The sequence below is a fragment of the Sturnus vulgaris genome, chromosome 5 (assembly GCF_052056855.1).
Source record: "Sturnus vulgaris isolate bStuVul1 chromosome 5, bStuVul1.hap1, whole genome shotgun sequence".
In the NCBI taxonomy this organism is placed as follows: domain Eukaryota; kingdom Metazoa; phylum Chordata; class Aves; order Passeriformes; family Sturnidae; genus Sturnus; species Sturnus vulgaris.
Genome location: NC_142247.1, coordinates 19,873,714 through 19,899,210, shown reverse-complemented (window position 1 = coordinate 19,899,210; position 25,497 = coordinate 19,873,714). Strand labels below are relative to the sequence as shown.

The following is a 25,497-nucleotide window of genomic DNA, read 5'->3' as shown; positions in this document are numbered from 1 at the left end:
TTCCTCAAACTGGGCTGAACAAACATCCTCACGCCGGCTCTGAAAACGCCGTTCATTCACAATGTCCAGTTCCACGGACACCCGGCACTGTCCTAGCTCGCCATCCCTCTTTCCCCGCCCGCCCCGGGCCCGTGTGCCGGGGCTGCGAGGAGCGCGGGGGCAGCGCCGGGGGCGGCCCCGGGGGCGGCAGCGGCTCCCGCCGGGCCGGGCGGAGGCGGCGCCGGGGGTTCGGGTGCCGCAGCCCCTCCAGCCCCTCCGAGCCGCCCGGGGCCGCACGGCCGTGGGCACAGGAATTGTATGGCAGCGCCGCTCAACATCCAGGTCACGCCCTGGTGTCCCCTTTTTTCTTCTTTTTTCTTTTTCTTTTTCTAAGGAGTGGGCGTGAGGGAATTAACGCCGAGCGAGCCGCGAAGCAGCGGCAGCAGCATCTGGGGAGCCGCGTGCGTGAGGCAGAGGAGGCAGACGCGATTACTTCAGAATTTATTTAAGGACTGGTGAAAACCACTGCAGCGGCTCCAGGGGAAGTCCCCGCGCCGAGGAGCGAGCCCAGCCCGGAACGGCCGCGCCGCTCCCTCCGCCTCCACCCCGCCCTCCGGCCCCGGCACTGGGCACAGGCGGCACAGGGCACAGGGCACAGACGGCACTGGGCACAGCCGGCACAGGGCACAGCCGGCACTGGGCACAGCCGGCACTGGGCACAGCCGGCACAGGGCACAGCCGGCACAGGGCTCTGGGCACAGCCGGCACAGGGCACAGCCGGCACTGGGCACAGCCAGCACAGGGCACAGCCTGCCAGCGCCCGGCCTTCCCCCGTGTGTGATGTTAATTACACGCCCGGACTATTGAGATTATGGCAGGTTTTATCCCTGCTTTCTCACGGTCGGATTACCGCAGATGATACATTTTATTACGTTCTACGGGTAGGAGAGATGTTGTGGCGTTTGCCTGAGCTCCTTAAATTGCAGGCTGTAGTAGCGTAGCGCTGTGGTGCCGCTCTCGATGCCGGTGTCCCCGGGCGATGCGGGGCTGGCAGCGGTGCCCGGGGCGCGGCCACCCGGTGCCGTGAGTGACCGCCGGCCGCGGCTCCCGGTGCCGCTCCCGGCTCCCGGTGCCGCTCCCGGCTCCGGCTCCGTAGGTCTGGCAGCGGGCTCTGCACGGTGCCAGCCAGGCAGCGACGAGCCGTGGCCAGAGCATTTCTCTCTGCAAAGCAGAAAACCGCGTTTGCTTCTTGATCGTGCAGGCAGTCGTGCGTGTGTGTGGACTTCAGTCACGCAGAGAGACATAATTAGCTTGGGAGGTATTGAAGAACCAGGGAAGCCCTTAGTTAAGTTTAGCAAAAGATAAGGAATAAAAGAGAGATGCTTTCGCCCTGCCCCCTCCCCTGTGACATTTGCCTCCAGCTGCAAGGATGCTGTTGCTCGAAAGGGGCTGCTGGAGCTTTAAGAGCCGCTCCCCCCCCTCCTGCTCCCGACAATGGTCTGAACCGAGCTCTGCTTCCCAAAGCAAAATTTGTAATATGCCATTTTTCCCATGGATGCTTCTCCTCTTGGCTGCTGACGAAGTGACCGAAGAAAATGTTGAGGTGCCAAGCAGCGAGACTTGCCGGAGGACTGGTGCGGGGGCTTGGGGTTCCTCGGAGCAACGCCTGTGTCACCATTGCTAGGAAGATGGTCCAGGAGTGCTCGGCTGTGTGAGTCCCCGCTCGAAGCCGGTGGAGACTGCGGTTGTTATTGATCAAGTGAAATAGCAGACGCCGAAATAAAAGATACTAGGTACTGAACCTTCTATTTCTGAGTTAGACATTCCTTCCTTAGCCCCTATATCCTCGGGGGAAGAGGTGAAAAATGCAAAATCTCTCTGTCTGCCTCTTGCTGTAGTACTTGTGTGGTATTTAAATGCATTTCTATAATGGGAGTTGGGGGATTTCATACTAAAAAATGTGAAGCCAACTTCTTTATTTTGGTTGTGGTTAAGGGAGGTAGGAGGTCAGAGGGATGACATAAAGAACAGATAGTTGGAATGAGTCCTTTTTCTAAGGTACTGTGTTGATCACCCCTCCTGTGGGGAAGGAGAGCAAGATGCTTCTGTTAAAGGTGATATCATAGTTTAGTGGAGACTGGCAGGTAAGGAGTTAACTAGGAGGAGGAATATGCATGTAATGCAACTCAGACAATAGGAAGGATTTTCCTTATTGGAATTACACTGTGCTTCGAGTGATCCTGCTGAGGACATGTGAAGAGACATAATTGCAGTAAGATCTGGTTTTATCAGTCACTATATCTATTTAACAATTTGGAAAAAATAGCTTGTAAATGCAAAATACCTGGAACGATCCAATGAAATGAGTTTTCAAGCTGATGTCACTGTGGACAGGCTAGAATGTATGGTAGGTAGATCTCGACTTCTTTTTCCTGCAGCAAAATTACAAGTAACTTGAAATGACTGCTCAACCGTAGTGTGCAAATCAAACATCAGAGTAGACAGAAAACAAGCTTCTAAAACCAGTTATGGATAGAAGGGTGAGGGGCTAAAATTAGATTCACATCTAAGGTGGTGGCCTTCAAGGTGAGCAAAATGAATGCTTGTCTAAGAGCCTTTGTCAGGCAGAAGCCAAGAAGCTTTGTGTCTTCTTATTCCCAGAGCTTCCCAAGTGAAATAACTCCATCTGGTAAATTATTTCCAGGCTAAATGAGATTGCAGAGGAGTTTGTTACAATGTTCACTTAAATAAATAATTCCAAGACTCTTGGACAATTAAGAAAACAGAAGATGCTAAATAGGGTGGGGTCCAGTGAGAAGAAGAAAGACAACTTTCATTTTCCACCTCTATAGGATGTGCATCACAGAAATTTCAAGTAGTTTTAGAGAAAGTCAGTATTGAGGACATACTTTGATACCTTGTCCATACATGATCATAATCAGAAGTTAATATAAGAGAGGTGCTATCAATTAATTTGTTAATGGAGTCCCTTCTGAAAAGAAGCTTTATAAAACTCTTAACCAAGCATGGCCATATCCTGTGCTCTGTATAGGAATTTTTGTCCATTCCCCTTATCTGGATGTTTAAACTGAGCTGCAGAATTCATAACCGAGCTAATAGGGAGTTCACTCTTGATAGAGACATAATGCAGCTCATGCTATAGATTTGCTATGACATTTTTGCATATAGCCTGAAAAATCTTAATGTAATGACAGTGAAACACATTCTTTCCTCCTCTGTTAGGACAGATTACTTTAAGCAGTCGTTGCTTTTTTTTGCCAATTGAGTGCTGTGTGTTTAGAGAGGAAACCTGCTCATGATTTCAAGTGATATAGTAGGCAGTGGTCACATAACATTCAGCATGCTACCTGGTATCACATAACAGGCATTTGTGATATTTATGCCTTTGTTTGGAGGGAGTAAAATGACAGGAGATTGATGGCTTGTCTATGTTAGTGACTTTTCCAACCATCTGTAATGATCCAAACCCACTGAAGTCCATGACAGAATTTCCACGAATTCAAGCACTTGCTGGATTAGATTCTATGCAAATGACTGGAGAAAACACTGAACTAGGAAACAATCAACCTGCAAAAGGCTTTGTAGTAGATGGTGCAGCAGATACACGATGGACAAGAAAGATGATGTGTTTAGAGAACTTCAGTGTACTGATTCTCAAGCTGCCATTGTGTATGGCTGTGATGCCTGAGCACTCAGGTCCGGAGCTACTATTAAAATATGAACTTCGGTTTTGTTTTGAATTGAAAGAGTTCTAAAGTTATTACATTACCTAAGTCTATTTCTAGGGAGTGTTTATATGCTACATAGATTTCAAGGAAAGCAGGAATTTTTCAGTATCATGCTCCCCCTTCAGAACGTCTCTGGGGTTTTGGGATAGTTGCAGGTGCTACACAAGTTCACTATATATTACAGTCCTTACAAGTTTTGGATGCTGTGGGGGCACCCTGACCAAGAGAATTGTAATGTCTGCTCTGTGGTTCAGGGTGGATCTAAGGAAAAGCAATTAGGTACTAACAGTAAAATGCTGGTGACTTAATGCATCTTTCATTGAGGGATTGCTTTACTTACATTCAGGATACTGGGTAAAGTGATAAACTTTGAACTGTAGAAGTACTAAGTTCAGTATTAATGGAGCTTTTATTTTTCTTTTTAAAGAAAGAGAAACACATTTGAAAAGTCTTACTTTTGTTAGAAAAGTCTTACTTTTGGCTTAGATCAGTCAAGCATAACTGTAGTTAAATTGTATTACTACAGGGCAAGTCGGCCTTTTTCTGGCAAAGAACACAAGCTTTCCTTCTCTTCCTTTGAATGAAGAGGTATATAGTGCACATGCAGCTTTTAATGTCATCTCTTTAAGTTGAAGAATATGCCACCTTGTTTATCCCTTTCTCTCCTCTCATCTCCCTCTTTTCCTTTGCAGAAGAAAGCACTTCCTGGCTGCATGGGAAGTGTCGCATAGGATGATGTACAGGAGAGCTTAATCAGTTATCATGGACTTCTGTGGTCTTGAAAATATGGGACAGAGGTGTTTAATCCACCACTTGTAGTTCCTAACGGCCACTGGAAAGAAATTTCAGCTTCCTCAGTGTTCATTCTTTGCTGTTTGTGTTCCACTCAACATGCCTTTAGATTGAAGTAGATTATCTCCAGTGGTTCCTTGCAACCCTAAGTGTTCAGTGATTCTGTCATATCTCGACAGAGGAAGGTGGCTGTCTGCTCACTAGTGGGTTGCTGTAGTTAGCTGGCCTGTACCTCACTTTCTCCTGATGTCCAGGATGGTCAATTCAGATCTTAATTACCTGTTCCCCCACTACTTGATTCTTCCCCCAACTTCTTCAGTTTTCTGGGGCAAAAGCCTGGAGTTCTCTGGTGGCACAATGAGCTGCAGTATTTTGCCAGATGCATGGCTAGGCACCACTGGTATAACCAAGTAGAATTTGAGGTATCAAGTCTTGGTAAAGAAATCCTTAGTAAAATCCTTAAGTGGGAATTTGGTGGTCTCTGTGAAGGTGCCTCCTTATGGCTGGGTACAGATACCTGAGTTTACTCAATTCAACACCATTCATCATTCCTTTGAAAAGAAGCAAAGTCTGTGTTTCTGGGCTCTTGGGTTTGTTTGGTGGTTGATATGTTTGATTCCTATCCCATGGAATTATTCTGTGTGGAAAGGACCTTTTAAGGTCCTTTAAGGTAAGTCATCTGTGACAACCCCTTGCCCTGTGCTGGGCCAAGCAGAAAATAGGATGAATCTGCTCACTGCAGGTTTGAAAGACAAAAAGAATATTTAGTGTTAACTGTAATTTTGAGGAATTTAAGGCAGATATTTATGCGCTCCAATTTTATCACACTTAGATTTTGTCACATTACCTGAAATTTAAGAGCAGTTAGTTTGCAATTTAGAATTGTGGCAATGCAATTCAAGGTTTCTATTTTAAACTTCAGAGACGGGATTGTAATGCTTCATGTGCGTTGTTGATTGTCTGCTTATTCTCTCTTTTTTTGTCACTGTCATCTTTGAATTATTTTTCAATAATAGGACTCATCAAAGAAATATAACTGTAATTGCCTTGTAGGGGTTGATAGGAATGTATTAGGGATTAGGGAAAGAGATACTATGCTGGGATAAGAAATACCTGAAATAGGAGCTGGCATGTGCAGACAAAGTGGAGAGATTAAAATGCATGCACAGACTCAAAGATGTTTATGCATCTGATTTTCAGTGTGTGTATTCAGAGTTGAATGAGAAACTAACAACCTATTACAATGTATAAAACCAATTCAAAAGAGAAGAGGGCTAGGAGTCTTCATTCCAATCTTCGATCTTTTGGGGCCATTCCTGGGCTATGGTTATATTCCATCAATCATATGACAGGCTGATAAACACTGTTAGAAAACATGGAATATCCAGATGTAAATTTATTAATGTTCTTGGTCTATCCAGCAGTTATGGTTTAAAAAATCAGCTTCTCTGAGCCTAGCCAGTTTTTGTAACAGTAAGAATGGACAACAAAAAGGAAGCTTAATGACAGTCCTTTATTAATATTGTTCAGTTCTGTTCTGAATAGAATTGATATCTACATGTTTAGTAAGAACTGAGTACCTGAGACAAATACCTGCTATGTATGCAGGTATCTGATGAACTGTACATATATCATTAAGTCCAGGATGCAGCTGTGCTGTGTATATGAAATTTGATTCATGCATATATAGGGAAAGATATCTGAGTTTTTTCAGAAGTTATGTAAATTCACAGATAAGCCACAAAAGTATGTGTGAAGTTCTGAATTGTAACAGAAGTGGGTGTGCCAATAGCCTTATTTCGAGCCTTTTTGAACTGCAGCATTGAATGTGGCTGTGTCTCCCCTATAAATACAATTGAACAAGGAATATATTTTTCAAAGAAAGAATTACTTATTCTGGTTAATTTATTAGGGAGATCACTTTCAGTGTTTAATGATTGAAATAATTCCTGTATAAAATATATTTCAGCTTAATACAGATTTATGGTCTGTGATAAGTGGGGAAGAGTAGGTAGATAGAGTGATTGCTTCTAATTTCATTGTATGAAATATTTCAGCTGATTATATTATGAAACCAGACTGAAAATTGTTGGGGTGATGGAGGTTTTTAATCACCAAATTTAGGTTTAAAATTCAAATTACATAGAAGGAAAATCAGAAATGGCCCTCATCCCCTGTTGGAAATTTTAAAATATAATTCAAGTTACTCAGGATATCACCACATTAGCAATCAGACCAAACTGATCATAGCAAAACTATTTTTATTTTATGTTTTAGCATGAATCCCTCAGTTGTTTCTCTCTGCATGTGTTGGTCCTCTATGTGCTTCTGGTGTATACAAACTAAATTCCTTTCAGTGATAACTAAACTGGGAGCTGACTCTTAAATTTAAATCTTCTGACCCCGTGTGTGAACCACATCATCATGTGGTTAGCCAAAGGTTGACTAATACATGCACACACCATCAGAAGGCTCAGGAAACGTCAAGAACTCTTGTAACTCTGTGACATAATTAACTTCCTATATAAAGATCCAAATGCATTTGTGCCCTTCTATTTGTCCTCAGCTTCCAATCTTATACTACTAGACTGTGATCAGTCTGTTTGCTGATACTCCTCCTCTGTTTCTGTGAACTTCTTCCTCTGCTTTACCTGCCCTAGCTTTTGCTGCAGTCCCTCTCGATAAGCCTCTTTCCTTTCTTTTTTCTTAATTTAAAAATTCTTCAAGTATTCTCAGTATTTTGATTCCTTCCTGCTATCAAGCAGGAAATTCATAAAAAGTATAATAAGGTCCTGGGGAAGTAGCTCTATTCTTCAGCTTGTGCTTGGGAACAGTGCTAAATGGTGGCTGCCTCAGGATATTGAAAGCATCCCATGTGCTGGCTCATGTAAGAGTGATAAATGACAAAAAAGTTTAAAAAAAGGAAAACAAAAATGCTCTTCTAAAGGCAAGAAGACACAAATCATAGTAAATCGAACAGCATTGCATACTAGAAAGGCTGTAAGAAATTTTTCTTTGGAAGCCCCAGAGCAAACCTGCAGTTGATTGAGATTTTGTTCCTTTTTTTTGTGGCTTGGTGATCCAGGAGCACTCTGAGAAGCCAGGTTTCCTTCAGAGTTGTTAGGAGTCCTCATAGGCCCCGCAGTTTGTATGAGGACATGGTCCAGGATTCCCATATCTCCTGCTCCTCGCTGTTGCAAGAGTCAAAGCGTCCCTGTCACACCCTACCAGCATTTCTATCTGGCTCAGGTTAAAAGATTGCTTTGCTGTATTTCTCTCCACTCAGGGTGAGGGAGGGAGAGATGCATGTGGTTCCAATGGAATAATGGCATTGATCTCTGAACTTCCAGAAAGTGATGTACATCACCAGGCTGACTGCAAGAAGTGCTGTACCTTTTAAAGATTCTCCTGGGGCTGTGAGCTGTGGGAGAAAACTTCCAAATAGCAACTGCCTACACCAGGAGCTGCCCACCCATTCCCTGCCTTCTCTGCTGTCTTAGTCATAGCCCAAGTTTGTTACTTGTGCTGTCAGAACAATGAAGTCCAGGGATTCAAAATAAGAATAATGCATGGCCCCCTGCATTCCCTGAATACAACAGCTGAGAGGGACAAGATGTGATAATAGTGCCATGAGCATTCAGCTCATGGATTCCCTTGCTACCCCACAACCACTTACATATATGGCTTCCCACATCCCCATAATGACTTTAAGGAGAGATTTCCTATCTAGTTTGAATGCAAGGGGCTGAGGTAGCAGCAGCTGCTGCTACAGAAGTTTCCCTACCTGTTCTCACACACTTACCAGCGTTCCTGCAAAATTGCACCACTCTCACTCTACCAGAGCCTGTGTGCCAGGGTAGAAAATGCTGTTCCTTTCATACCAGAAACCTGATCTGCATGCGTAGGACATGGGAAATAATTTCCTGAATGGTGAAGCTTCACCAATGAGAATCCCCTGGGACAAGAAGTGTGACTGACCCATGAGATCTGATGATTGTGAGGCAGGAAGGGTTTGGTGACAATCCAAAATTGTTAATTTTGGTCTTGAAGAATGGGCATGCAGAGACCATGCTCTCTGGCCACCTGCTGCATACCAAAAGTTATGATTGAACTGAGCAAGTGGCAGATGGCCTTGGAATTTTTAAATTATCCCTTTGCTGGCTGTGAACTTACCATCCCAAACTGCTTAGCCACAGGTGGGAGCTGAGTGGAGACTGGTGATGGCCCCTTGCTGAGTGCAGTGTACTTACATTTTACCTGATGTTGTGAGAGGTTCCTGGGGGCAAGACAGGCTCCCCTGGCAGGTATCCTGCATCCCAGGGTCCCTGTGGACAGTGGACAAAGCAGTTAACATTGGAAAGCTCTCCTAAGGGTTCCCAAAGCTTCTTCCTGTACATTAATAGGGGGTTTGAGATTTATGTAAGAAGCTTTGTTACTGAAGCACGGGACTAGGTGATGCTATTTGCTCTGCTCAGGACAGATTTAAGAAACAAACAACAGTGATTCTGTTCCTGGTAATTTAATTTGCACAAGATATCACAGGGATGTAATTAGCAGAGTTTCTAGTTCTTGACCCCTTACTGAACAAGCTCACTGGAGAATAATTTCCCCTGAGGATGGGAATAACTAGATAGAAAAATAGATTAACCTGGCATTGTTAAGGCAGCATGATACTGGATCAATGGTTAGCCTGAGCTGTACTGTAGAATTGCCTAGAGGAGGACAAAATCTGGCAGTTAGTGGCAGCTATTGACATCAATACCAACAATTCGACAATGAAATTAAGTAAGAGAAGAGAGAAAAGCAATTATAAGGGAGACTACAATTGCAGAGGAAGTATTTTCTGTCATTTTAAGAGATTATTATTTCCAAAACTATTAATTTAAAATATTCTGTAACCCTTCATCTCCTTCCAGTCAGCCTTCATTAATTTTGGGAAGCACATTCAAAGTCTTTGCTCTGTGGAAGTAGTCACTGTATTTAATCCCTCACTATTGACCATCTGATTAACATTGCGCACAAGTTTGAAAGTGGGAACAATGCAGTAATCTACTAACTGTGTCCATGTGACAGAGTTTATTCCTCTTATGAAATATCCTCAAATGTTTTCTCTACTGAAGAGCTATTCCCTGATTTGTGTTCTTTTTAAAGAAATGATGTGCGAAGTGATGCCAACGATAAACGAGGACACCCCGATGAGCCAACGGGGGTCCCAAAGCAGCGGCTCGGACTCGGATTCTCATTTTGAGCAGCTGATGGTGAACATGCTGGATGAAAGGGACCGTCTCCTTGATACCCTTCGGGAGACACAGGAAAGCTTGTCACTTGCACAGCAACGCCTACAGGATGTCATCTACGACAGAGATTCCCTCCAGCGACAGCTGAACTCAGCACTGCCTCAGGTATGTAGTTAATGAAGATTCTCTTTTTTTGTTTAGGTTCACTAATATTTTACTTGATACCAATTACTTTACCCTAATCAGTATGTATTCCTTGAGGTCCAAATTTTGCTCCCATTGATGTCAGCTGCAGAACTCCTACTGAATTAATAGTACCTGGTTTGGCCTCTATGGGACCTATTTTCATATTTAAGGGTAGGAGCAATGCTGTTGACTTGAAGGAGAGCAAGGTGAAGGACTGTAGCTACTGGTTCTTTTGGCTGTTGCTCTAGCATTTACAACAGGTAAGGGATCATTTAAATAAAAGATCTAATGGTAGAAGTAAAGCAAAAAGAATGAGGATTTTTCTGGATAAGAGTTTCAAATAAACAAAAAATAAAACTAACTTATGTAGGTTAAATAAGGTACTACAAACCCACATAAACAACTAATAACTTAATATTTTAATTCAATTAAGTTTAAATATTTATATAAATCTCATTATCTGAAGTGACCCTAATCTTTCTTAGGAACTTTAATATGAACTACTTCAGTTAAAATACTAATGTGATATTATATTTCAATATTATATGTCAATACAATTGTTTTTTAATATAATAGAATTAAAAGCAATGAACGATCTTACTTCAGTCTGTGTATAGTGTCAGAGGTTGGAAAGATACCATGATTCAAAATTCAGGTTTTCTCCATGGCTTTTTTTGTGTCTCTCAGCTGTCACTTATTAGGAAATGTGACCATAGCAGCCTTGGGAGGAATTATGACAGTGTGTGGTTGGAATAAAGAGGTATTAAGGATGAATGAAATGAGTAAAAAAAAATTTAAGGGTAGAAGAGGAAAATGGCACCCTCTGGAATAGGGAACAGCAATTGCTCAAGGGCTAACCTCAGCAGGTTTTTGAAATATCTTGGGATAGGACTAAATAGAGAGAGAGAGAGACTGTAATCATTTGAAGAACAGCATTAGCAACTTGAGCATTAGCTCCAGACAATAAGAATGCCTGCAGCTGTCTTGGGACAAACAAAAAGGAGTAGCAATGATCTTGATATACTGTAAAATCAAGGTTGTTTTTTTTTTTTTCTCTTTATTTGTGGGCAGTTGAGCTACTTTTGTACAGGTGTCTCTCCATAGAAGAGTGGAGGAGAGTAAGTGAAAGCATAAATCCTTTATTCAAAGATTTACTGCTGGAAATCCAAAGAAGAGAGGACGCTCTGCATCTGTGAAGTCCCATTCAGTGTGCTGCTCAGTGTGCAGAGGCACTCTCCACTGAGCCCATAGTGAGGCATTTTTGTTGAGCACTAGCAGGTGTCTAAGCCCTAATGTTTCTGTGTCTTGCATATGCAGAACTCTTGCTAAAATACTGGAGACTAGCTAAGGAAAATAATAGTCAGCATAAATGTCATACAGAGCCTAAAAGAAATAAATTCTAAGGAAATGGATCACAACAATATTTTATTCTTTATTTCTTCTAGTAATAAATAAAGAATAAAATCATATTGTGTTATGGAGTTTTGAATGATAGCTATACACCTCCTAAAATCAATTGATTTTTCAGGTGAACGCTTTGGTCTACCATGTACCATTAAGAATGTGTGTTTCAGGTAGCATTCATCCTTATTTCTAAGAGAGATGTAGGTTTCCCATATGAGAAACTGTGTGACCCACTGCTTAAATTTTAAAGCAAAATCAGGTTTTTTTGTTCATCAAATAGATTATCTCGATCTTCATGTAAGTAATTAAATTCTGTAGAATTCTGCTCTTAAAAGCTCTTATACAAGAAACTGGCTTAGTAATATAGCATTCTAGTAATAGAGTTTTTCAAGAATATGATTTTCATATCCCTGCCATACTATTTAGTTTCAATTCTGGACTTGAGATATTCTACATAGTAGTTTTACAGTTTTTTGGTTTATGGTTTTATGAATGGCAAGCTTGCCTTGCTAACTGCCTGTTATAACCTTCTGACAAAATATTACCTAGGACTTATTACCTAGTGGAGAGGAAGAATTCTCTCTTCACTTGATTTAGGAGGAGAATATATAAGATATGTATATTATAATTATAATTTAGTTGCAATGTGACATATAATAAGTCTTGCTTTATCAGAATTTATTCTTTTAGTTCTTGATTCCTCGAGTGGTTTTCAAAATTCAATTATTTCTTAGTATTTGCATTGTGCTTTGTGTTTAGAAACTGTGTATTGACACAGTTATATTCCGAAACACTTTTGTTAGGACACTCTTTTTGCTTATTGTCTGTTTAACTGTTGGCAGTGAAAAATATGTTCTGGAAAAATCATTACACTTGTAATAAATAGAACCTGAACAAAAAGAGCTTGCATGAAAACTCAGCCATTGAAAAATCTTGTCTGATGGGAAATAGGAAATCATAAATAACATAAAATAGGAAGCTTGTATTATTAGTTAATGCTGTTACAGCTGTTAATGCTGTAGCCAATGACTGTAAACGTCCTTAAGTTTTTATACTGGTCTGCACTGCAACAGAACAATGTACAATTAACTACATCTTTCAAATCTGTGTTACAGAAATACAGTTACGCTAAGTGCTACCATTGAAATAAATTTTATTTCTATTATATTGGCAGTCTTAACTTTATGAACATCTGTGTTTAACTGAATAGCTATGCTTAAGGAAGGAGGGGGAAAGTGAGCAGGCAACTACAGATCAGCTAGTCTAAACAAAATAACGGGAAGACTTTTAAAACTTGTTTTGGAGGAAAATCTAATAATATGTCAAAAAGCTAACTTAAAAATATGACAAGGGTTTATCAAAATTATCTTTATACAGAGTAGTGCAACATGATTTTTTTGTACCAGACTTTTTAAACTGGGGAACTACAGTATCCCTAAAATTATATATTTTGAAGTCACCTCATTTAAATTATTAATAGATGGGAGGTGTGTAAGGAAAATTAATATAATAATTAGTAAGGTAAGCAATAAAACAGAGAGAGGAAAAATTTTCACTTACAATAAACTGACAGGATGGAAGGAGAGTAGTAGTAATTAATGTATTTTGAGATCAAATTTTATTAATTTGAGCATAAGAAGAAGCATGCTAGTGGAAATTTCAGATGGCACAAAATTGAGTTGAATAATCAACTCTGGGAGTATTATAATACACAAGAATAACAGTCACAGAGGTGGGATGGTAATACATGACACAAGGGTGAGATAGATATAACGATATAAATCTAAGGAGCTCACCCTTGCATCGTGTATTCTAGGTAGCAGTAGTAAAGAGAGATAATATATGGTTTACAATGGTGGTAGGCAGCCAGTGGGAGGTGGATGTAAAAAATGGAAAGTACAATTTTGAGATGTGTTATGTAAAAGACTTCTGTTGGAAGTAGGTAAATATTAATGCAGTTTAACCAAGGAGTGGTTTGGACCTTATTTACCTGAGTTTTGGCTCAGTAATGATTGAGAGTCAACCTCAAATTGAAGAGATTAACACTACTAGAGGAAAGAGGAAGTAACATCTTCTGCTTGAAAATACTAATTGAAGTTTTTTTATTTCTGGGGGAAACTGACTTGAGATGGACTATGAGTGATTTCATAGATTTTCTTGGAGAGACAGGAAGATGGAATGAACAGGTGATGGTGAAAGAAATGTTTTAAACCAAAAATAATGTTAATAAAGGAATAAATTATTATAGGATACCATGAATAAAGATAGATCATTCATCAAAAGAAGGTCTTGAATTATGAAGGAATGGCATTTTTCTAAAACAAAGACATGGTGAAAACCTAAAACTGTTTTCAAGATGGAGCTGGTATAAAAGATATATGTCATAATACCTTTGGTAAACCTGTGAACTTGACCCAGAATACTCCTTCAGATTCTTTATTTCAGAATTTATTGTGGAGATATTCAGAATCTAGTTCAGAAGTGATCCTGTTTATTCTTCCCAAGGCTTCCTGTTGGCAGCGGAAGCCTCTAAGGAAAGTGTATTTGGGACTGCACTGCATGTTCCCCAACAACAGGAATTTATTGCATTTAGGTCATGACTCTTGAGTCCAGAAAAATAATTGTTAAATACAATGAACTACACTGTAATGAGGAAGCATAAGATCTAAATACCTAATAGTGTGTTTTTACTTTACTGGAGTAAAATTAGGTCTTTTACTGTAGCATAAGAAAATGTTCTGCTAAGAAGGTTAGGAACTAACTCTGTTTTTGAGTGCTAGAAAGAGGAAAATATTCAGTTACAACTTTCTCAAGCAAATTTAACCATAATCTTCTCTAAGATAAATTGTCTAGAAAATATCACCTTGACTAGTTACCTGGTAAATAAACTGGAAAAATACAGCGTACGTCATTGTAAGACTTCGAATGACACATATAATCATAAGAGTTATAAATGTACTCTGATAAACAATACTGGACAAGTCTTGTTTTTTGGTTGTTTTATTGTTTCTTTTAGCCTTTGAAGAATAAGTTTCATTGTATGAAGGATATTACTTACATAAAGATGTTAATAAGCTATCACTCTCTAGTCAAGTTTATTTTTTTCTTTAATAATGTACTTGCTCAGTGTTTTACTTAGAAATTATTATTCACAGAATAGTTGAGGTTGGAAGGGACCTCAGGAGGTCACCTTGTCTAGCTTGTCTGCTGCAGCAGGGTTACTACGAACAGGCTGCCCAGGACTGTGTCCAGATGGCTTTTGAATATCTCTGAGGGTAGATTCCACAGCCTCTCCAGGCAACCTGTGCCAGTGCTCAGTCACCCTTACTGTAAAAAGTAAAAATGTTTCTTGATGTTCAGGAAGAACACTCTGTGTTTCCATTTGTGTTCATTGTCTCTTCAATATTACATTACCAGGAAGTCCTGATTATACTAATCATTTATGGTAGCAGATTTTCTTTTTTAATGGCTATAGATCTTTTCATGTATTGATCATCAGAATCTGCACCTATGATATATCTTTTTCAGTACTATTGGCTGTCACCAGTCAACTCATTGTTTTCCATATGCTTTAGCATAGTTTCCAGGAGGATCTGCTCCATGATCTTGCTGGTCACTGAGGTGAAACTGACTGGCCTTCAGGTTCCTAGATCTTCCTTTCTACCCTTCTTAAAAATTAGGGTTACGTTTCTGCTTTTGCAGTCAGTGAGAACTTCACAAGGCTGACACAACTTCTCAAATACGATGGATAATGGCTTAGACACTTCATCCATCAGTTCCCTCAGGACTTGTGGATGCATCTCATCAGGTGCTATGGACTCGTGCACCTTCATGTTCCTTAGATGTACATAATCTCAAACCTGCTCTTCTGAGAGTGGTTCTGCATTCTCCCAGTCCATGCCTTTGCCTTCTGCAACTTGGGATGCTGTGGCTGGAGCACAATGCATAGTTTGCATAGTTTTAAACAGCTTTACTTATATGAGTTGAATTCTTCTATGCATGGGTAAAAAGCTCCTGTCTTTAAAACAGACTTTTTAAAACTAAAGCAGTCCAGATGTGTTATTCTTTGGTAGAGATCATTGAATAATTTATACTGAGAGAGACCATTGGAACTCTGTTTTCCTTATTTTTTAAATTTTACTTTGTTTATTTTCAGCAAGTTTGAATATGTTGTGATTCGAGTGAATCTCTCTGGTGGAGATCTAAACACCTAGTTCTAGCCGAGGTTAAATTCTTTTGAATGCGGCAAAAATATTTTTTTAATCTGCAATAGATATTATTGTCAGCACTGTTTGCAAATCTTTCTGGATATAGATAGTAGAATTGTTTGGAGTGTGGAACTACAATACTAAAATTATATCCTCTGGTACCCCATAGATTTCAACTAAATTGTAATTGTTAGCTACAATAATTCAGTAATAAAATCAGTAATAGAAATATAGTGGTAATCATTAAGGTTTTATTTGCTCTAATAAGATACCACTCATTTAGAAATGCTTACTGGAGGCATGATAGAAGGGAAAATCCAAAGAGGAAAATGTAATGGCCTTGTTTATTGAACCAGTTTATGTAATTTGATCAATGTTAACCTTTAATAGGATTGTGATTAGAGAATTTTGTTGATAGACTAACAGTTTCTTCCAATACAGTGAGCAATGAATTTTTTACTGCCAGAGACAAGAAAGGCATAGGGAGACAACAGTAAGTCAGTAGGGCCTTAGTCTGTTTAGATGTGCATATAGTACATGGATAAAAACACTGGCATGGCACAGATACATTTATAGATACAAAAATGAAATAGCCTGACAGAAATAAATACACAGATTTAAACAGTAATAATTAAAATAGAGTTCATTTGTTTTAGAATGGACATTTGCTGTTTGGGTGAAAATAATAGCTTGACCCACAGTATTGTTTTCAATACAGCTCTTGTTTCTATTATGAAGATAGAATGATGGCTTTTTTTCGCTATTTATTTCTTTCTGACTATGCTGAAGAACATAGAGTACCAATGGCATCCTGTATACTTGAATGAATAATCAGTACTTTTTCTAAAGTTCTAAAAATATCCTCTCGTGTGAAGGACTTCTGTAAGTTCTATTTTTTTAATCTTGCAAGATTATGCATTTTTCTCAAATTTCCAGTGAATAATTTTAAAAAAATTCCAAGTATTGAAATGAAGATCTGAGTGAAATGTGTCTGAGGTGAAAGTTCCACATTTTCTGTCTCAAAAATCCAGTGATACACTCTGTATTCATGTGTAAAAACTAAAGCTTCACCCAGTGTTTGTTTCTATCCTTGATTTTCCTCTGTTTTACAGTTTTGCCAGCTACTAAATATAAACATGTTAATTTTCAGGTGTTCTGAATCCATGCAATTCCCACTACAATCAATGCAAGTAGCAAGATTCTGTGACAGCCAGAATCAGTTTAGATTACTAAATAACAGAAATATTTTCATAAACAAATTGGAATGGTGCTTTCATGCTAATTATCTTAGCTGTTTGTGTCAAGATACTAACATTGAGGCGAGCATATTGAGATGTATGCAAAAAATCAGATACTAACCATAACTATCAGTTTTACTAGAGTAAATATAGAAATAGGTGTTTTTACAGGATTTAAACTTTTAGAGGAGAGACAGAGCATCTGGAAATCAAAGAAAACTTGGCATTATAAAGTTGCAATGGTTTAAGTGCTATGCAATGCTGAAGTATTAGTTATGTCCAGCCTAGCAAATGTTTAGGAAAAATTTAAGGTTTTTCTTCCTCAGTAACAGAACACTTAACCTAACAGCTCATAGCAGTTCTTTTTTCCACATAAAATTGAATGAAAGTTGTTTTCATACTGTTAAATACCAATTTTATTCTGATGGATGGATATCCTAACTAATATTATCTGACAAAAGACACATTGACAGTATCTGTGCTTTAACTAAGACAGTGCTTTAGCTGGGTACTCTCTGGACTGTCTGTTTTTTTTTTTTAACTGCAATCATATTCCCAACAAAGCCCAGTTACACGTACAGTTATACATACAAGTAACAATTTTAATTTTTTTCGAGTATGAGTTTATTTCTTTGCTGTTGTGAATTTCTGTGTATTCAGTAGCATATTGCAAAAAATTATAGGCAGGAGATTTTTCTCTTAAAAGCTTTGGACTTCTCAATAAATACTTGATGACTGAAGAAGACTTATGTGGAAATCCAGCAGAGGAATAAAATGGAATATGGGGAAAAAAAGACGGAAACTTAAATATTTAGAGGAGAAGGGACATGTGGTAAGCACCTGAAGCAATCAACAAGACTATGTACTCCCATTTCACTTTGTATCTGGTTCATAAACATTGATAGCAATTATTTTAGCTTGAACCAGGTACATCAACTGCTGCATTAACTATTGATGGCTCATTATCTGAATGTTTGAAAGCACACACAAATGAATATGAGAAAAAATATAATGGTGCTGGTCAACAGAACAGAGCACAGATGGTTGTCCAAGTCCCTATAAATTAAGCTGTTGCTATGAAAATTATAGACACTGAAGTTTTAATAAGCCATAGTCATGTTTTTTTTTTTCCTAGTTTTCATAATAGCTACAGTCATGCCTCTCAGTGTTTAAGAAGCATTTGGACAATGGCTTCAACAATATGATTTAACTTGTCAGCCCTGAAGGGGTCAGGCCTTAGAACTAGATGATTATTGTAGGTTCCTTCTAACTGAACTATTCTATCCTGTTGCACAGTGAGGAAAAGCTGGAAATAGTAGTGCAATTTTATAAAGCTTAAATTTGATAGTTTACTTTTTGCTCATGTCCTTGAAAGTGGATGGTAGAGACATAATCCAAGATGATCTTAAAAATATATTCCGTTCTTTTTAAGTTCTCTATTAAAAGCAAAGAAAATGCAGAATATTTAAGAATTAGCTTTTAGAAGTGTCTTATTCAGGCTATCTTCTATCTTCACAAATATTTTCCCATACTGATGAGTATTCACTCAAAACCATAAAATGATGTTGGGGTCATGCTTTTTTATTTCAAAAGTAGGGATAATTTAGTTCTTATTGAAGTGTGTAGAGTTTTACTGTTGACTCTGAAGAAGTAGGTTTGTTTGTATTGATGAATATGTATCTTTCACATGATCCCCAGGAATCTGAACTTCTGTGTATAGAAGTTAAGGGCCAGGTAGAATAGTAACTTTATTTTGTGTAATGTAACATTTCTATAGTCTACTCAAGAATCTGCTCCAAATTATCGTTTGCTGAGTACATCTTAATTGTTTTCCTATTTAGGATCAGATTATAGGGTTTTTTTTTGTTTAAATTATTGTTGGTGAACTGCATTCTTTACTGTATATGAGTTCCCAAAACATCCCAATTATACTGTGACAGCTGATTTGTTATGACAGTTAGTCATCTGTCAAAACAGAAAATATTAAATGAATCTTGGAGACTTACTGTAAGGTTCTTTGTTGTAGGTTGGTTTATTTGAAATTATGAAGTAACCAAAAGTACAGATTTTTTTTCCTGTATGGGATTTTTTTTTAATGATGCTCTAAGCAGAAGGGAACATAGACATATATAAAGGGAAGAAGCAATAAGGAAAAGGTAATCTCCAAATTGATAAACCATACTTCTGTTTCAAAGGGATGGACTTCTCTAAGAAGGGTAGTGTGAAAGTCAGTCTACACGGGAAGTAAAGCCCTAGGCCAGGGTTCGTGAAAGTCAGTACGGAGGTTTTCCCACTTACCTCAATCGATGATAGAACTAGTCCTTAAAGAGCAAGTAGTTAAGGAGCAAGTTGAGCAAGGGGACAGAAAGAGACCTGGGGTTGCTGGTGACAGTGGCTGAACATGAGCCAGCGTGTGCCCAGGTGGCCACAAGGCCAAAGGCATCCTGGCCTGGATCAGCAATAGTGTGGCCAGCAGGACCAGGGCAGGGATTGTCCCCCTGTACTTGACACTGCTGAGGCCACACCTCAAATCCTGTGTCTGGTTCTGGGCCTCTGACTGCAAGGAAGACATTGAGGTGCTGGAGAATGCCCAGAGAATGCCCAGAAGGCTGGGGAAGGGTCTGGAGCACAAGTCCTATGAGGAGTGGCTGAGGGAGCTGGGGTTGTTTAGTCTGGAGAAAAGGAGGCTCAGGAGAGACCTCTCTCCAGCTCCCTGAGAGGAGGCTGTAGCCACGTGGGGGAAGGAAGTGGCCTCAAGCTGAGCCAGGGAGGTTCAGGTTGGACATCAGGACGAATTTTCTCACTGAAGGGGTGATTTGACACTGGGATGGTCTGCCCAGGAAGGTTGTGGAATCACTGTCCCTGAAGGTCTTTAAGAAAAGGCTGGACCTGACACTTGGTGCCATGGTCTAGTTGACAAGGTGGTGTTTGGTGGTGAGTTGGATTTGATGATCTCAGGGATCTTTTCCAGCCTAATTGATTCTTTGATTCTGTGATCAAAAGTGCTCCTGGACATTCTCACTATCAAAATATGACTCATGAGAGTATCTGAAGTGCAAAATTCTGATTTTTGTTGTTTTTTTTTCCTGTCACAATGACAAATACTTTATAGACAATACATCTGAATTGGCTAACACTAAGTTTATTAATAATTGCCCCCATTAAATTAATTTTTCATTAGCAGTAAAATCTTGATATTAGAAATATTCCAAGAAAAAATGGAGTACTTTAAGGTAGAGAATTTCTTCTTGTTCAGTAATTGATACACATTGATATCAGATCCCTGCTTCTGAGAGGAGTAAGAGCACATTGTTGATTGCCCTTGCAAAATTTTTCTGTTGTCACTTTTGCACAGAACATATCCTTGAGTAAGAAAGTAACCTGCCTACCTTGTCTTTTTCCATGAGTCAGTTGTGACTCATGATTGTTGTACATCATCTTCCAGAAGTGAGTTATTTTGTGAGTGTAAAGTGTGCTATGTATGAAGAGCTGTGACATAAGTCAAAGTCACAGTAGATATTAGAATATTTACCTGGGAAATTGTACATCAGCAGAATTTTAAATGGTTTGTGACATCTTCTCTTTTGAAAAGGATGATGCTCTACATGCTGAAGTTAAAAAATATATTTCTTTTTCTGACAGGGTGGTGATTTTTAATGTATTAATACAAGCTATATAATTTGTTTTTGCCATAGTATCCCTCAGGATCCTTCTTTTAAATTATATTAGTAAAATCCATATTTGTCTCTATTGGAGACTTGAGGTTCTTATTCCACATCTGACCTTTTTCCCAAAAAACTTCTGAAGCTTGTGCCTTCTGAAAGAAATTATTTTCATAACATACACACTTGTTGGGAACAGTTTTAATCACTCTTAAGAATGGGTTTACAAGGAATGTAGATTCACTGATGGCTGAGCATGCCCAGTCTTGGATGAATTGCCATTACTGGAGGAGTTCTTATAACACATGTTCTGATAACCAAGAATTTCTATTAAAATTCAAGTGCTTCTGCAGAAAAGTTTCTATTGATTTTTATTTTTTAAAAATCTAAAAAATAATTTAATTGCATAATTGAACTGTAAAATGTTATTAGTTATCTAAAACATCATGATTTTTTAAACCATACATTGCATTTTCTATTAAAGATAAACTCTTTAAAATATTTTCAAGCTTTAATTCCACAGTTTTAGAGGAATATTTTGGAAACATTTAATACAAATGCACCTTTGAAAAATAAAATTTTTAAAAACGTAGAATTCAGTACTGGCAGCAGAGGCTTCATTTAGGGGAGAAAGAAATTATTATCTAAAAATTATTGTTTTGACAGCCAGACCTGTTTTCCAGAGCTTGTCATGACTGGGTTATTGTTTTTGTTAAGAAAAAGAAATTAGAAGAGTTAGACATTTCTTAACAGGCATTGAAACATTTTTTAACACCTTAATTAAATGTTTATAGTTTTCATTTATAGATAATCTTCCTCCTTGAATCTGCCTACTTAAAAGGAAAAAAAACCCTTCAGCTAGAATAAAGCATTGCAGCTGGAATGAAAATAAAGTTCTGGGTTCTTTTCTGGTTTTTGTTGTCAAAGAAATCAGAAAAAAATCTGCTATTTAGTGTAGAAGGTAAAAACAATCTATTAGAAATTAAAAGAGTTAATTGCTAAATACTCAAAAGAGCAAAATAGTCATAAATGTTGTCTGTTACTTTCTATCGTCTATTTCACTGAATTCTTCTTCCTTCTGAAAATATAATGATTTAGAAGGAGAAGCAGCTAGGACTCTGGCTAGCCATTCACACTCCAGTTTTGGTAAGGATTACTTTAGGACAATGTCCACATATGTGGGGTTTTTTGACTTTTGTTATGAGATATAAAATTCATCAGTATTTCATGTAGGTGTAAAAATTCTATCTGCCCATTTCTCTTCTGTTTTAGTGAAGGCGATTACTCATGGCGATTATTTTGCCTTCCACAAACATTCCAGTTCCAACTTTATTTATGTTTGTCTCTGTTCATTGCTTGCGAGAAAAAAAAATCTGAGAAAATACTATGGTGTGGCTTGATCTCATTAATTCTTTTTTTTAAGGCAAAGTATTATAGAAAAACTGAAGGCATGCTTCTATTTAATTAGTTCTTGTTCTGTAGTTTAAAATCAAATGTTTTCTCTTTTTAAAAGAAAAAAATAAACTCACCCTATATGCCCATATAAATTGCCAATATCTAGATATTTTGCACTTGATTTATGTAAGAAACTTCTAGCAAATTATTTGAGGAGCTTTTTGTGCTTGCTCTCATCTAAGCAGTCTGGTCTCCTAACCCCTTATCTCTAAAAGTAATTAATGCACTGTACTTGACATCAGTGGCTTTATTTTTGAGTCAAAGTCTAATGTCTTTTCTACTACTACTATGGCATATATAAACTTTTTGGCTAGGAAATCTAATTAATATTCTGTTTGCGATTTCAGAGATAATTGACCTTTTTTAAGACCTCCAGGAACTGAAGAAGGCCATTTCTTACTAAGTTTTGTATAGATATCTTTCAGAGCTTATTCTATCACATTTGAGTAATGTGGATTTCAGGGAACTAAAGCATTACCTTATAGTTCCTTCCACATTTTGGGCATAGTAGGGACTGACAACCTTATTTGTCATTTAGTAGCTGCGAGGTGTTCAGTTCTACTGAGCATGGAGACAAAAGAAAATGAAAAGTTCACTGTAGTTGAAAGGTTTGCAACTTCAGCAAAGTGGTTGTAGTGCATTGAGAATAACACATAGGATGGTCTTAAAATTCTTGCCTTATGGCATTTTGGTAGAGTTTAGTTTCAACTAATTGAAGCAAGCTGCCAATTTACATCTCAAAATAGAACATGAAGTTGAATTTAACAAAGTTTCATACTTCTGCAGTTTTATACACCAGGTTAAAAAATATGGAAATAATTGTGATATTTCTACAGAGCAGTTTATCCTTTTTTTTTTTTTTTTTTTTTTTTTTTTAAATAGCGTTAACTCTTTTTTTTGTTTGTAGGAATACTCTTGAATGATTAAGTTCTTCATTTGTCTATCTCTCCTCTATAGAAGATGTTTCTTTTCATTACTAATTTACTGTCTCCTCTGAAAAACTGGGAAACATATATTTTGTTATTTTGGACAGATAGACGTTGCTTCCATGCTTACTTTCAATAAAAAGCTAAAAAATTTATTTGCAAAAGTTAATCTTTCTTTCTTGGGACTAAGGAACAATTGCATCAAGGAGTGAGGAGACAACCTGCTGTAGATAATTTTTTACTTTCTTTGTTCAGGGTCACTTAGCTGGTGGAAACATTGCAGGAAAATTGAGAGTGATCTTACAACTGCATTCAGTCAATGATGAAAAAATTGCTTTGTAGATTGCACATATGCTGTTCTTGTTCTAAGCTGTCTCTTTGTCCTGCAAAGTGAAGCTGAAGATAGTGAGGCATTTAATTTTTTTTTAAGGTGAAAAGGTCTTAGATAGCCTGAAGCCTACATCTCACATATATCATATGGGTAAACACCCCTGAACATCGACCATTGTTGTATAATTTTTATTTAATTTTTAAATTATACTGATTTTGAAAGTGATTGTAACAAGAGAGGAACCTAATTAGAAAACTTTTTTTTTTTTTTTAATTAAAAGTAAGAATGGCTGTGGTTTGAGAGAACAGCCTTCTTTCAGAGTTATAACTTGTGCTTATGGGATAAAAATATACATACGACTTTAGTAAGTTACAGATAATGTAATCTTGTGCTTCAAACTACCTAATTAGGAATTTAACTAGAGCAGTGAGGAATAATATTCACATTTGTTTCTACTAATTCAGTCTGCAGAAGTACTTTGCATACAAAATGAAAAATTTGAGACATATGCTTGGGAATCAGTAAATGTGATGTAAGTGCACAGTGAGGAAATGAGTCTTGTAAAAAATACACTCGTCTGTGATTTAGAAAAGCTCAGGTGTACTTAGGTCTGCCTCTGATTCGCTGTGAAGCCACAGGTCAGTCACTTAAATTTGCTGTTTATCAAATCCATGAAATGATTTCCTTTCAGTTTCTTTGTATTTTCAAGTTTCTCAGACGTAGCCCATTCTTTAATCTATCTAGTCATTCATTCATTTCCACTGTCACTAAAGAAAACACAAACTGCCCATACGTTATGGTGCACATTATTCTACTTTTTTGATACTGAACTCTGTTCAGGTATATATCAGTCTTTGAAAGAGAAAAGCAGAGTGATGTCCACATTACTGTTTGATACTAGGCTGAAAAAGCATTTTAATTGAAACTTGGAGATGGCTTTTGGAGCAGATTATGTGGACATTCTCATATGAGATTTCAGAATCTTTTCTTGTTCAAACATAGGAATACAGATTCATCAAGGAGCCTTTTAAGTTTTAATAAGATTGTAAGCAACTTTGGAAAGGGGAGATGGTAGCAAATTAGTGTTAACAAATAAGAGAAGGATAACCTGTGCACCAGCCAGGTAGGTTTAATGCCAGGTCTATGTGACATTAAGTGAAGCTGAAACTTCTGATTTAGGCTACAGGAAAATAAGCACTGTAAGTTTTATGGTGTGGAAACTATTCATGAGATAGCTAAGGAAGCAGGATACTTATCAAGTTTTCCTCCTTTCACCAAGCTTTCTCAGAAAAAAATGTTTGTGTTTTAGTTTTCTTGCAAAAGTATTTTCTTTTTACATCCTGTATCTGCTCCATTTAGGTGTTTCTAAATTTTTTGCTTAATATTGGACCATAGTCTTAAAAAAAAGGAGCTGTTTGCTGTCTTTTTTGAACATCTCTTACCTTTATGTTCAGGTGTATAAGATTTCTAGCTGTTTTAAAGCAATAAAAAGAATCATATATATGGTATACTGAAACAGCTGAATAACTATAGCATTGGTTAATACCAATCTGCATGGGAAAGTGATTTGCATTGCCATTAAATGGGTTTATTTAATACAGAAGTTAATTGAACTGATGCACAATCTTGCCAGATTTTTCTGGTGTTTTTCTTATTATGCAAGAATAATGCAAAAAAAAAAATGTGAGCTTTGAGTTACATACTTGTGGCATTTATACCACATATTTCATATTAGCGATTATGATTATTAATATCATTCATATTTAAATATTAGCAGTAAATATTTAGTGTGGCTGTGTACTGTAGATATTTACTACTTTATGATTTTTTTTAAATTATAAATAAAAATGGAGTAGATCCTTTTTGTATCATATGGCTATATAGTGCCAAGGTGCAACAAAAACTGGGGGCTCCTGGGGATTCAGGGATTTGTTGAGGCAGGGCCTGGCACCAGAGTCCATCCCACCTCCAAACAGGAGTGCGACAGCCAAGAGCACACATGTACTGTGACCTGTGAAAAGGTTTTTCTTGCATATGCTAATTCATGCTTTTTGATTTTTTTTTTTGGTGCACTTATTATTTGAATTTTCTGCATTAATTATTATGGATAATTCAGAAGGAATTTCCCGATTCAGTTTTTGCACTGACAGTTACATTCAAAAACTATGATCTTGGAGGTTGTAGAAAGTGATGTTCAACCCATTCAGCAAGATTCAAATACTCTCCTAGGGCAGAGTTCTTTTGAAGAAGCAGGGGTCCTTGAAGATCTCAGACAAGTAACACTCATTGAAGTTTATGAAAACTTGAATTCTGTCCCACTGAGATTTAAC

At 38.0% G+C, this 25,497-nt stretch overlaps 1 protein-coding gene across 6 annotated transcripts in view; it reads left to right on the top strand.

Annotated features, from left to right (window-relative positions):
• The first annotated feature begins 1,480 nt into the window (after positions 1-1,480).
• PPFIA2 (PPFI scaffold protein A2) overlaps positions 1,481-25,497 on the top strand; it is a 281,559-nt gene continuing 257,542 nt past the window's right edge. For 3 of the 6 annotated variants that reach the window (XM_088164997.1, XM_088164999.1, XM_088164996.1), the window contains exons 1-2: positions 1,481-1,772; positions 9,672-9,922. In XM_088164997.1, the coding sequence (XP_088021123.1) occupies positions 9,674-9,922 (249 nt within the window). In that variant the 5' untranslated portion in view covers positions 1,481-1,772; positions 9,672-9,673. The remainder of the gene's footprint in view (positions 1,773-9,671; positions 9,923-25,497) is intronic. The other 3 variants (XM_088165000.1, XM_014888725.2, XM_088165002.1) reach the window with 2 other exon arrangements.